The sequence below is a fragment of the Amyelois transitella genome, chromosome 16, assembly GCF_032362555.1.
Source record: "Amyelois transitella isolate CPQ chromosome 16, ilAmyTran1.1, whole genome shotgun sequence".
Taxonomy (NCBI): domain Eukaryota; kingdom Metazoa; phylum Arthropoda; class Insecta; order Lepidoptera; family Pyralidae; genus Amyelois; species Amyelois transitella.
Genome location: NC_083519.1, coordinates 5,043,155 through 5,057,614, shown reverse-complemented (window position 1 = coordinate 5,057,614; position 14,460 = coordinate 5,043,155). Strand labels below are relative to the sequence as shown.

Below are 14,460 nucleotides of genomic sequence, written 5' to 3'. Positions count from 1 at the left end.
ATTCCTCTAGTAGTCGATTGGGCTAGCAAGCTGTCACTATTTCAATCTCAATTCCATCATGAAGCCATACAGCTGTGAAAGTGGCCTATCAGTCTTTTCAATACTGTATCCTCTGTCTACCCCGCAAGAGATATAGTCGTGTCTATATGTATGTATGTGCATTAGGTGTTAAATACGTCAAATTTAATTAAGCATAATCAATACAAACAGTTAATTGAGGAAACAATACTTACTTTAATAGACTGCTTCTGTTGAAATTTCTACTTGAATTGCAAACGAGTACCTATTATGTACTGTACAAAATTATCTGGAAGTCATTAAAACGAAATGAAATAAAAATTTGTGGTCCTAACAAGAATATTGCAATAATATTATGTCCTCTATTTTCATGAAATAAATTTCAATATATAAGTAAACAAATTTTTAAATGTGCAAAATCATGATTATGTTTGTATAAACAGTTTTGATGAGGTACTGATAAAATAGCATGTTTGGTTTGAATTATATCTAGCGGATCAAAGGTAATATTTAATCAGTAACTCTTGATCTGCAATCTTAACTTAATGGTATCCAAATTTATTTACCTAGTAGGTACTTATTCATCCTGGCATTAGTCCTGGTCACATTCTCACTCTTTGGAGAGGCGCCTATGCCTATGACATATTGTAAAAAAAATCACACCACATAGCCAATTTGTCCTGATATGAATAATTTGTAATATCTTTAATGCTTTGTAATTTAATAAAATATTTAATTTTCCTTACAGTTAAAAAGGACAACGGCTACACGCTCAACTTCACCACGGTGAAGGAAATCTGCCCAAGTCCTGTCAAAGCCAACGGTTTTAGAAATAGTCCCCCAGTAGAGCAAAATAATATCACAGGTAATTTGACTTATTTTGGACAGACTATTATTTTTCCACCCAGAAAAATAGCTCAAAGGACTTGTTTTTATAGCCTTCATTATAATCCGAAGGTCAAATGAGAAGGTCTTGATTTGAAAATGAAGGGTCTTGATTTGAAAATGGAAGCGACGCATTATTATTCAAACTTTGCGCATAAAACCCATTATAAGTTTTTCTGGGACAAAGTTATTTATTCTATGTAGTGTTTGAACAACAATTTGACCCTTAATTTTTGTTTCAGTTAAAGACATCACAAATACAGAAGAACCATTAGATAATACTGAATTAACGTCAGCGCCCGACGAAAAAGCGATTGATATGGCAGACATAGAAAGGTAAGTGGAATATTTGAACTTTCAAATAATGATTCTTATGTTGTCTCTGTCCTTCGAAATATAACTTGTGACCAAGCATTTGGTTTTATGATCTAGAATAATTGTTTTTGTTATCGTAGTTTACGCACGTCATTGTACGAAAAAATCTTAATTACACAACAATTATATTGTAATGGTTATATCCATTATCATTACTTTAACATCAATGTATGTTATGACTGGAGGTCACGGGGTCGATTCTCTCTGTTTAGAGGTCTCTGTATTTACCTATCTAGTGTTTTGTTTTCTCTTTTTTTTACAAATTTCATTCGTTTTCTCGGCGTTTTGATTGACTTCCCGCTTATTATAAGGTATAACGGTTTAGGGTTCAATTCGGAACATGCTAACATATTAGAAATAGCTTAAGTGTCCCATTAAGAGGAGGCTACTTCATTTTTCCAAAGTTCCGTGTTCTTGAACTCTTCAAAATCTATGACTGAGATCATAAATTAAATTAGGTACATGCAAAAAGGCTACACAAAGGGGGATTTAACAATAAATTAGCTGAAAATGAGTTGAACCTAATTAGATTTTTGTCACAATCCGCAGACAATACCCTCCAGTCACCAGCTCGCAGACGCGGCGCGCGTACAAGAACGAGTTCACGTCGCTGTACAAGGAGTACCGCTCGCTGTACGAGCGCGTGGCGGCGGTGGCCGCGCTGTTCACGCGCCTCGAGCAGCAGCTGAGGCGCGCCCAGCCGCACTCGCCCGACCATCATGTGGGTTATACTGTTAGCTATATGTACTAATATTATAAAGCTGAAGAGTTTGTTTGTTTGTTTGCTTGTTTGAACGCTCTAATCTCAGGACTTACTGGTTCGAATTGAAAAAATCGATATACCGAGATAGGCTTTAGGCTATATAACATCACGCTGCAACTATAAGGAGAAAATATATGAATCCTTAATATTGAAAGCGAGAAAATCTGTTTAAAACATACCTTTATCTTCAATATCAATCTTCATGGGTATAATTAATTCTGGAAACGTTAAAAGGGTTAAAATCAATGAAGAATATATCAATGAATGAGTCAGGCAAATGGAATGTACAAGGATTGCACATGAAATTATAGTAGTATCTGTCTACTCTCCTAGATATCCATATCGTGTGTATGTGCATATTAAACTCTTTATAATGTTTTTTTTATAATATTTCAGAGCATAGAGCAACGCATACATGAGGAATACAGACGGATCAACAACGACACCCTGTACCAGCACGAGCGGCGGCGTGTGGAGTATCTCACGCGCAAACTCGCGCACATCAAACAGATGGTGCAGCAGTATGACGATCTGGTGAGTCTTTTGAACTAATTCATACTGGTATCTGTAATTACCTCTGGTAGGCTTACAGGCTTACATACTTGAGATTCTTTTTTAGGCGATGGGCCAGCAACCTGTCACTATTTGAATCTCAATTCTATCTTAAAGCCAAATAGCTGAACGTGGCCTATCAGTCTTTATAAGACTGTTGGCTCTGTCTACCCCGCAAGGGATATAGACGTGATTATATGTATGTATGTATGTACTGGTATCTTGATCAAATTAAAAACGTCCTGGTAAAGGGTCAGGTTTAAAGTACCCGAAACCGCCGAGCTTGCATGGAGAGAGTTATGAATGTGGATGAAGCGAAGGGAGTATGCTGAGATCGTGGCAATTGGAAAGAGGTAAGTCTCTGCCTGCCTACCCCTCCGGGAAAGAGGCGTGATTTTATGTATGTATGTATTATAAATGTGAAAATGTGTTGTGTGTTTGTTTGTTCGTCTTTCACGTCAAAACCGTCATGCAATTTTGCATAGATATAATGCAGGTTACCAACATAGAAAGAAAAAGGGGTACGTTGCTTATTATGTTAGTCTGATAGTAAATTGTAAAAAAAACGTGGTGTGAAAAATGGAGTAAAATAGAAAACTAAAGACCACGATCTCAATACCATATCGATATCAAGACTTATTATCTAACGGGCTTGTGAAATCTATACAATATGTGATATGATCATTGATATTTTTGCATTATCTAAACAATGTCACTACATTCTGTTGCATCATTTATATGCCCTTTCAATCAATGCAACGGCTTATTCGTCCTCAAATTAGGAATCCAATAGACTCACGACATCTCTGACGTACCAACAAATGCTTTAAAATTTACAATCAATTGTTGTTGCAATTTTTACCATTATTTCACACATTATTAGCAACATAACATACCTTGGCCCATACGTTAAAAAGGATTTATTCAACAATAACACTGTAATTTTAATAATTGAAATTGTATTTTCAAGTCTGTAACGCATATAAAGGACTATGGAAATATACCCGTAAGTATGGTTCTAGCTAATAGGTATATAAATAGGTAATACTGTACCTGAACTGGTAATTATTTCGAATCACTACATAGAGCAAAGTCGCTTTCCGCCCTATGTCTGTATGTATGCTTAGATCTTTAAAACCTTACAATGGATTTTGATGCAGTTTTTAAATAGATAGTGTGATTCAAGAGGAAGGTTTATAAGGATAAATTCTTCCAGTCCGAAGTCGGGGCTGGTACCTACATAGTAGTAGATACCTTTTATTTAGTACACCCTTGCTTATTTCATATCTGTGTTTTAATTTTAAACAGGTACATTAGTAAGTTCAGTATCTGATTAGATTAGGACCCGGCATCAATAAAAATGGCCACTCGATCTCATTCAATGGAAGTCGTAAAATGCAAATAAGAGATAGGCTTATAAACTTAGGATTCTTCTTTTAGGCGAACGGCTAGCAACTGAGGTTCAAATAGAACCTGTCACTATTTGAATCTCAATTGTATCATTGAGCCAAACAGCTGAATGTGGCCTATCAGTCTTTTCAAGACTTTTGCCTATGCCTACCCCGCAAGGGATATAGGCGTTATTATATGTATGTATGTATTATTTTCGTTTTCGATTTGAACGATTATTGGTACCGTGTGGTTCCCGGCACCAATACCAAAAAAGAATAGGACCACTCCATCTCTTTCCCATGGATGTCGTAAAAGGCGACTAAGGGATAGGCTTACAAACTTGGGATTCTTATTTTTAGGTAGTGTCCGACCGAAGCTTCGGCTTCGGCTTCGGCTTCGGCCACCTTCGGCCAAAAAATCCACCTTCGGCGAAACATTCGGCTTCGGCCCAAAATCCGGCCGAAGCCGAAGGTTTCGCCGAAGGTCCGAGCGCATCGAGATTGAACGAACTGTTACGAAAGTCATGAGGCGGCGGAGTCACTGTCAAAATATCACATTGCTGATTGCATGCATCAAAACAAGTCCGTACGTGTATTTAAACGAGTGTTTTTGTAAGAAATCAAATCATTATTTTTACCAGTAGGTAAATCACAAACTTTTATCTATACATATAATAGATGAAGCAAAGGAAGTATGCAGGGATCGTGGCAAGTGGAAAGAGGTAGTCTCTGCCTACCCCTCCGGGAAAGAGGCGTGAGTTTATGTATGTATGTATGTATAATAAAACAGTAAAAATATTTTGTCTGTACATTTAGTATTTTCGACTGAAATGGATAGAGGGACACTTAGAATGAATAATAGAAAGCAAAAATATTTTTTTTTAATTTCTTGTCTGTCTGTCTGTATGTATGATCACGATTATCTCCGAAAGTACTAAACCGATTTACTTCAAACTTTCACCAATTGCTTTGTTTTAACTCAGAATAACATTAAAAGTTTGTTTCATCAAAATCGGTTTACAAAAAAAAAAGTTATCGACATTTGAATGAACTCAAGGCATCAGTATGCCGGCAAATAAGTTACGAAATTAAAAATTCAAAGTCATTTATCATTATACGACGACATTATACCTATAACATATAAATATAAGTGAAAGGCGACTAAGGGATGGGCTTACAAACTTGGGATTCTTTTTTAGGCGACTTCACTTTTTGAATCTCAATTCTATCATTAAGTCAAATAGCTGAACGTGGCCATTCAGTCTTTTCAAGTCTGTTGGCTCTGTCTACCCCGCAAGGGATAAAGACGTGACCATATGTATGTAGTCTACTTTAATTTCGACACCAACGCAACGGCTTCGATGGTCCAGTGGTTAGCCCGTGAGACTGTGAAGTTGGCGGTCCAAGTTCGAATCCCAACAATTACAAGATATTTTTTATTATTAAAAATATATTTTTTTTGTATTGTTTTAGTATTTTATGTAAAAAAACTGAAAATCAAAATACTACATATAATAAAACGGTAAAAATATTTTTTCTGTACATTTAATATTTTGACTGAAACGGATAGAGAATTTTTTTTTTTACATTTTTTGTCTGTCTGTATCTGACTGTATGATTAAAATTCAACTCGAAATTTACGCGGACGAAGTCGCGGGCAACAGCTAGTTTATCTCTAAACCAACCACCTCTTTGATATATCATCAACTTCTATATGAAACAGTCAATATATAAACCTTCAATATTGAGGTTTTGAAATTATTTTAATATTAATTGTAGCTTGTAGACAATATTGAACAAAATTAATTACTGAGTGCTGAGAGAATATAAACCTTCGGCTTCGGCTTCGGCTTCGGCCGAAGGTTGTGGCGATAGCCGATTAATCGGCTTCGGCTTCGGCTTCGGCCAAAAATAGACCTTCGGTCGGACACTATTTTTAGGCGATGGGCCAGCAACCTGTCACTATTTGAATCTCAATTCTATCATTAAGCCAAATAGCTGAACGTGGTCATTCAATCTTTTGAAGACTTTTAGCTATGTCTACCCCGCAAGGGATATGGGCGTTATTATATGTATTATTTTAACCATTATTGGAAGAAAATAAATGATTTTTTTTTGTTCCAGCGCACTCTAAAACCGGAACACACGTCTGCCACTACGCAGGCGTACTGACACACGAGCCGCCACACCGGCCGCGGCTCGTGAGCCACGGAAACACGCCGCTCGGTAGCTACGCAACGGCAGGCAAATTGTTATATTGTATGTTTATAGATTGTTATTAGGTCTTTCGTACGGCCCGTGGTCTAGTTTTTCTTTTTGTTTTGAATGAGGCGGCGTGATATCTTCATCTCTTCGGTTAACTTTTGTGGTGAAGAGGTGGAAGATAAGACATGTACAATATTAGTAATTTCTGTTTACTTTCACCAGTAGAATAAAAATTTAAGACCGTAGACGAGTTTTCGGGATTTTAAGCCTTATTTCTTAATTCGCTCTTAAACTACAACGAATTGATGAATACGGGTGATAAAATTTCGTATCGTGAGGGATCAAATTTTGTGTAATATTTTTATGCTGTTGGAGTTCAATAGGCCAATGGAATGGAAAGAAAAGTTGCAAGAAATATGAATTGTTGACATGTATTACTAATAAAATACCATAATGTGATATGCTGCATTACATTATTGGATAACATGCAGATCAATTTTTTCATCTTAGTAGTATAACAATTTGTTTGAAAAGTGTTTTTTTTTTTTACTTGTTGCTCACTTGCTCGCTTCTTTATTCAAAATAATTTTCACAAAAACACACGGGCCGTATGCTTAGCGTCTAAATACAGCGCTATTGGTTAATATTCCCAAACGTTAATAATAGATAATAGGAATTAGTTTTATACAATGAATTGGCTACAATTTTTCACCGATTTTTTGAAAGGTGTACATTTATCAGGTGATCAAGTTACTGTAATGTATACTGTTCGAACTTGAAAATTAATGGCACATTAAGCTTGTACTGTGTCGAAATATACAAAGTGACAGTCGCTTAATTTGACATTAATATGTTCGCATAGTTTAGCGTTTATATGCAAAGTATGAATAAATAGTAAAACAAACAGTCGTTGCGTAGTGATTCCTATTCAAACTGCCTTCACGTATGCCTTTCAATCAGAGATTTATATTTATCGTAGGGATCTAAAGAGGCTGTGCAAAACAGTTCTGACCATTTTGATGCAGTTCTTTTGCTGCAAATTACATGTATAGCTTATAATGTCTCCCGAATAGTGACAGCAATATATTGGCCTTTTTGTATGAATTTTTCCGTTTTAAGACACGCTAGGTTATAGAATCGTCTAGATACGTGGAAATATAGCAAAATCATTACTCATAGCGTAATTTTTGTATACTAATGTCAAATGAGTATTGACAGCTAATATCAAATTTCATTTAAATCAAGGTTTCGCTTTGTCACTTTTATATAAAAATTATCTAATTGGCTGTTAATTACACAAATTAATGATGAATTACCTATCAAACCGATATACATCTTGCATTCTTATTATGCATATTTCCAAAACGAGTAGATTTAAAAATTGAAGTTTAATATATTTGTTATTGCCATCTCATTTGTATTTAAGTGTTAAAAAATTACGTCATAACGCAAATCACTCAATGCCACATATCATCCCCGATTGGGTGTCATAAGCAAATTGTGACATGACTCAGTTATGTGACGTGTTTAAATATGTCCCGTTTTTATAGTGTCCGTGTACAGTGAGAAGTAGAAAGGTCGGATTTCAGTGCACCTCACTGTACATTAACATTTACTTGAACAAATATGAAAATACACGCCCATTTCGAGCGAGGTCGTCTTTTTACAGCATTCAATCGTTTCCATAGTTACATTCATTTGTAATGTAATTATTGATACTGATTACGAGCGATACTCCTTATGATTCCGATATGAATCGACAGTGAACTTGAAACAGGGTGTTATTTTTATACAGCTAGTTTGTTGCAAAGGCAGCCTGCCAATTTGGCAACGCGATAGTTAAAACCGATAATAAAGGTTCATTCTGTATTTCGCACTTATAACATTTTGTTCTTCCATTATTTTTAGTAAACGTTAACATGCTTCAAGGTATTGTCAAACTTTTAACTTCTATTTTTAATATATTACAGCTTTGATTATGAGAATAGTATTTGAATACCTGACTATATTTGACACACTTGACACTTTCGACACCCATGTTATTTTGTTACCTGAACGCTGCTATTAGTGAAAATATTATTTTTGTAAGTTCATTAGTAAAATTATTTAAGGCTTGACAATAGTTCCTTGTAAAGCTTAAAGCTGGAAGATATAACTGGGATTTGAAGGCCCACTTTAAAATTTACTATAATCTACAACACTAAACATCTTGCTAGGTATATGTATATTGCTTGCTTTCCTACGACCAAGTTCTTGTTTTTATTTCTCGCGATATTTTAATTCCATCGTCCCGAAAAATCCCTACTACTTGTCACAAAATGTTGATACTATTTTCCCAAAGTGGTTTTAACTATTAAATGGTCCAAGATTTATATTTATCTACAGCTTGATAATAATTTAGTATAATTTTCAAACAAATTTGTTAAAGCAATAAATAGTTGTCTTAGCATAAATTGATAATTATGCTATTTGAGTGTCGATTTAGAAGAAATCAGTCTACTACTTGTTATTATAATATGGTTGTATAATCATTGTTCATTTTTTTAAATAAATCCTGTTCCGATGAACGGTAAGGAGCGGAAATTCAGGAATAATTAATTGGGATTTTGAACAATGGGAAAAACAAGCAAGGTCGTCTAGTTTATAAAATTTTAAATGATAAACGCATCTATACTCCGTCGTGTTTGCGATGATCAATCCTTCCTATTAGGCTTACTTCTTGCGCGATGCTACTGTGGGAAGCGCGGTGTGATAACATATTAATAAATTATAACGTATTTATGAATTTTGAATAACTCGCACCAAATGTAATCTTTTAAATCACCTTTGCGTATTGTAAATACATTCCCGATCACAGCGTATCGCGCAAGATGCAATTACTTTTAGTCCGGTTCATTTAAAATGTAAATACTATTTAAAATTAAATTATCAAATATATAATAGTCCAGTAGTTGATATTTGTTCGTCCACGTTTTATTCCATTCGAAAAGTATTGCCGTCTCATGTTATTGTTGTCCAAAAATTTGCTTGTATTCATTGCCGAATTTACTTTCATTTAACTATCGAATCGAACGTGTTAATATTCAAATTCAGAACCTCAATTCTGAAGTCAATTTATATGATTTAAAAACGCATTATAAACGCCATTTTTATATATATAATGATATAAGTATTAATATCGTCCCTTTTGCTTCTAAACAATCCATCCATGTTGGACGTTCATTTTATTTTAAATCTTGCCCAGCTTGCATGTTTTTTGTACATAGTAGTATCTTAAAGAAAAAAGTTTTATTACATTCTTGTTAAATTTTGTTATGGGTAGTGTAATATTTTCATAATTATTTAAAATAATAATTATTTATCCCGTGATTTGGCTATGTCGTGTAATTGCCGTGAATAGATCTTTGTAAATATCGTAGAGGCTTTAAACGTAACTTGCGTGTGTCACAAATTTAGTTTGTCAGATAAGATGGCGCCACTGTCTTTGTGCTTTGGATGCCCATATATCACTTAATCGGCAAACTAAGCAGTGTTGGGCAAAAATGCGAAAGCTAAGACTCAACAATCAATCCGTAATTATTACTGTGTGCAAACGGGAATTAACTAATGAAACCGTAATTGTTTTTTAGTTGGAATATGTTGTCGTTTTAATCAATATATAAGTTAAATGGTTTTTTAAACCTGTAATACCTTGGGCAATTAAAAAAAAAATAACTTAATGCCACGTTTGACAATAGATTGAACAATATAATAGACTGATGCCCAACACTGAAAGTATACGGCGATAGCACGACTGAGCCCGGCGCCAGCGAAAATGTCAGGATCAAACATTATTATCTTAACGCGATAATCGTCTTGAAAATTTGCTAAAACCGGCCAGTGTCAAACATCCACTAGTAGTAAGAAAATATTCTGCTCCACTTCAGAATACCCTCCAAATCACAATAAATTTTAATAATAATGTTATCTACATATGGGCCACACATTTTTTATCCTTATTGCTAAACTATGCATAATACCCCCTTCCACAATAAATAGTTATTTAGGATTGGTTAAATCATTCGTACAGCATTCACGGCCTGTTTGAAATAGACAATAGATTTCTATTGTTTTATTTCGCCCAGGCCGAGAATGAATTAACGATTTTAAAAAAACTTGTACAAGCAATCATAATTCCTTAGTTTTTGGCCCAAATGTATAAGCCGTCTGCGTGTTTTGTCCTATTATTAACGTCCATATATTTGAAATCATTTAGCGTTAAGTGATTTTATTTCTTAAATTTCAAAAATCTAAGTCATAATGCAAGTCCATTTTGTCCTATTGCAATTATGAACATCAACTTTGGTAGGCGGAATCGTCCGGATAGATAATTGTAATTCGAACATCATTCGTTTGTTCTACGTAATATGTATTTCTTTGTTATAAAATGCGTACGTAGTTAGTGTTAAATAATACTTGAACATGTGCATAGGTCTTCGAACCTTGTAATTCATACTGTTGTTTCGGTTATTTTTTGTCAATTATAAGTCATAGCGACGTTACTAATTTCTTTCATTATAATGGTCAATTGTTTTTGTGTAAGTATACGTAAAACCGTATACATATTTCATTAAATGTCAAGTTATTTGGTCAATTCAATAGTAAGTGCCCTTTGCTTGTTCATGGATAAAATTTTATGGTTATATTGCTTTTTACTCATTGTAATGCTCAATATTATTGTCATGATATTAGATGATTAAAATTTTCTTTGCATTATTTATTTCTATATTTATTTGACTGTCGTTGCAATGACAGGGTTACTCATTTACGTATAATCGACTAGAACACATTACTTGTGGCAATTATCTTACAACGAACGCCGAAACTGACAGTCCACGTGCGTCTATTTGGCTTAACCATGTTGACGTCAATGCCCTTAATAATGATAGTAATACAAAATTGTACATATTTTACTAATAATTCGCTTGTCCCTTACTTACACGCATATCGTATTCGTATCTCAACTTTCTGCTATCATATTTTATACACCATTTGATAGGATCAAACAGTTAAAATGTTATTGTTACCACTAGTATAAGCACATTCAATTGTTTTATTGTAATAATATTTAGTAACGTTTGTATGTTACTGAATTATAAGCGGTTGTTTTCTATGGAGGAGATATTAATTTCTTATGTTATCGGGAGTTGTTAAAGTGGGATATTGTGAATGATGCATTCCATTTGTCAGAAACGTTGATTTAGCACTGTTCATTGATGCACCTATTACATGAATAGTGTAAGGAAATATTGAAGTATATTTTTACAGGCATATCCTTATGTAGGGAGGAATGGTCAATAATAAGTGCAGTCGAATTGATATACCTATTTACAATTTCCAGACCAATTGTCCCTTTTATAAAGTAACCAATATTCAACATGTAAAATGGTATCATGATAAACTGTCACAAAGGGAGTAAAATGTCAAATGTTGCTCGATTGTTACCGAATAAGTCATTAGGATGTTTGGACATAAATATTTGTATTTTGTCATGTTTATACAAAGGAAAAATATCTCAATAAAATATCATAGTCCATTGTACAGCATAGACGATATTTAGAATCTAGTGGCATCATCTTTTCTTAAACCCTAGTTAGTGATATATTAGGTGTACTAATTCCCAAATACATATATTGTTTTTTGCGTCATGACAAACTCGCCACTGAGCTTGTTTATATGTTATGTTTGCCAACTTAAATGGACATCAGTCTGGTTGTGTTAACCCCGTGTTTTAATCTAAACAATGAATTTGGCCTATTTTATTTAAATCAAATATGTTATCACGATGTGGCTTTTTGTCATGTGCAAACATGTTATATATTACTTGACATCTAGCTGATATTATAGCGGCGTAAATCGGGCGTAATGATTCTTACCTTATTTTAATTTTTAGATTTATAGATTTCAGTTTGTATTCTGATCAAATGTTATTGTAAATTGCTGTAAAGTAATCATTGATAATGGCCGCGCCGCGCGACCGGTCTTGACATCGTACTACCAAGACTGTCGTTTCGCCGAACAATTTGAATATTATGTATTATGTCAATGTAAATAGAGTACGAATTAGAAATTTAGACATGTTAAGGGATGTAACCGTAGTTTATTTTTATTTGTATACTTGAATGAGAAAGGGGATTTAAATTGAATATACTTTGAATGTCGGTGCGGGCGCGCGGCCGCGGTTTCGCGCTACAGCGCTGTGAAACAATGCTGCGATATTCCTTGTGCCCCTCGAAATATCAGTGCATTATGATGAGTCAAGATGTATAGACGATGCGATAGTGTTATTATGTATGTATAGATATGTTATATGAGCTCGATTCGGCCTCGCTGACGGCCCGTTCGAGCGAACGACAACTAGCTATGAATTTCTGACATCGGCTCACGTTAATTAGCTTTTAATATTTCATCAAAATATAAAACACAAAAAAAAATGGATATAAATTTCTCGACCAAGTACTGGTTGTTATTAAATTATTAAAATGTAAAAAAAAATAGGATATAAACAAAGTATAGGTACAATTTATGAATTATACTTTTCTTTTTGGTATAAATGAGACAGTGGAAAGGATTAGCATGTTTGCTACTCGAAAATTATATTTTCATTGTTCTTTTTGTGAACACAAAGCACACTAGTTAAAGTTTAAGCAGCCTTACACGGTGTCAAATAAAATCTAGTTAATGTTTATTTTGTGATTTCTTTTGCTCATGTCCTCTTCCATTGCTTTATTTTTGTTTGTCATCTGTCAATGTATAGTATGATTTTGTTGAGGCAGGGTAATGCAGACATTAGAAGAGGTACTTTTTAATTTGAATAGGATTTGTTTGAATGTTTAAATTGAGTTGATTTTATCCATTCAATGGAATTTGTATTGTTAGGAAGGCGCCAGTTTGTTGTTTTTTTATAATAAGTCGATTTGAATTTGGATTAAAATGAGGCAGCAGATTAGATATATGACTGTCAAGTTACCACTGAATCAATAGTCAAAGGAAAGCTCTCTTTGGCGTTGCCCTTTATCGTGCAAGCTTTGGTATGAGTGGACGCGAGTCGTCTGCATTAAAATTATAATAGGAACAGTCAGTATTACATCATGCAATAGACATGAGCTGAAGAGAGGTTGTGAAGAGTATCGTTATAAAAGGTACCTATTCAAAATCTGGCTGAACAGACTAACTCAATATCATAAGGACAGATAGCTGCTGCAACGTGCATTTATGCCATCTTCATTTTAATTTGAACTATGGGATCAGTGCCAAACTTTCTCCTCTTTTGTAGTAGCTCAAAACGATGCAATTGCATGCTTGAAGAAACAACTAAGTAATTGTTTAGTTAGTCTGCCATTTGTGAATATTTTGTTTTGATAGTTATATGTAAATCTTTTATAATATATTTGTTTACAATAAATAAATGACAACTTATAATAAAGAAATTGTATTTTCCATTTAAACTGATGAAAAAAATATAAAAAAGATAATACGCAATTATGTTCATTGTTTTATTTTGCAATATATTTACCCAAAAACCTTACAGATTGTACAATGGGTTAAGCAAATTTGAAACTGAAATCTAGAACATAGAAATGCTAGAATAAAAAAAAACTTGGCAATGGAGAGCCTATACCGCAACTAAAACTCAAGTCCAGCCATAGAAATCCAAACCCTTACGAATGTGTGTTTTTTTTGTAACTCTTTTACGCAAAACTACTGAACAAATTTTCATGGAATTGCAGTAAAATTTAATTCACTAGTAAATAATAACTACTGGACAAATTTAAAAGAAACTACACGAGTTATCTACATGGAAGGCTATGCGCAACTATTTGTGGTTGGCTAGAACCTAGAACAGGAATGATTAGTATTTATAAATAGGAATATTAAGCCTACGTTTTCTGGTAGTTTCCACGAAGCGAAGTCTCAAACTGAGCCAGAATTAAGTGTGCCGGTAGTTCTACAGGCCGAGACAGTATGTATATAACAGGGTTATGGTATATCTACTTACATATAGAAAATAATGAAATAACTTAGAGAAAAGTCAAAAATGTAACGGAACTGTGTTTGGACTGATTAGGAAATAATCATATCAGAACATATTAAACTAAACTACCCTATGTTATTCTCAGTAGGTACTCCACACTTTATGTTTACAAATTTTATGAAGATCGGTTTAGCAGCTTAGCTGTAAAGAGGTAACAAAGAAACTTAATTTCGCAATAACAATGTTATTGCTTAGGG

General features: G+C 34.0%; 1 protein-coding gene across 1 annotated transcript in view; it reads left to right on the top strand.

Annotated features, from left to right (window-relative positions):
* The window catches only part of LOC106129686 (RNA polymerase II elongation factor ELL), a 49,901-nt gene extending 36,188 nt beyond the window's left edge, over nucleotides 1–13,713 (top strand). Inside the window, exons 10-14 of the mRNA XM_013328325.2 lie at nucleotides 767–883; nucleotides 1,146–1,239; nucleotides 1,828–1,999; nucleotides 2,438–2,575; nucleotides 6,109–13,713. Of these exons, the coding sequence (XP_013183779.2) occupies nucleotides 767–883; nucleotides 1,146–1,239; nucleotides 1,828–1,999; nucleotides 2,438–2,575; nucleotides 6,109–6,156 (569 nt within the window). The 3' untranslated portion in view covers nucleotides 6,157–13,713. The remainder of the gene's footprint in view (nucleotides 1–766; nucleotides 884–1,145; nucleotides 1,240–1,827; nucleotides 2,000–2,437; nucleotides 2,576–6,108) is intronic.
* The last annotated feature ends 747 nt before the right edge of the window (nucleotides 13,714–14,460 follow it).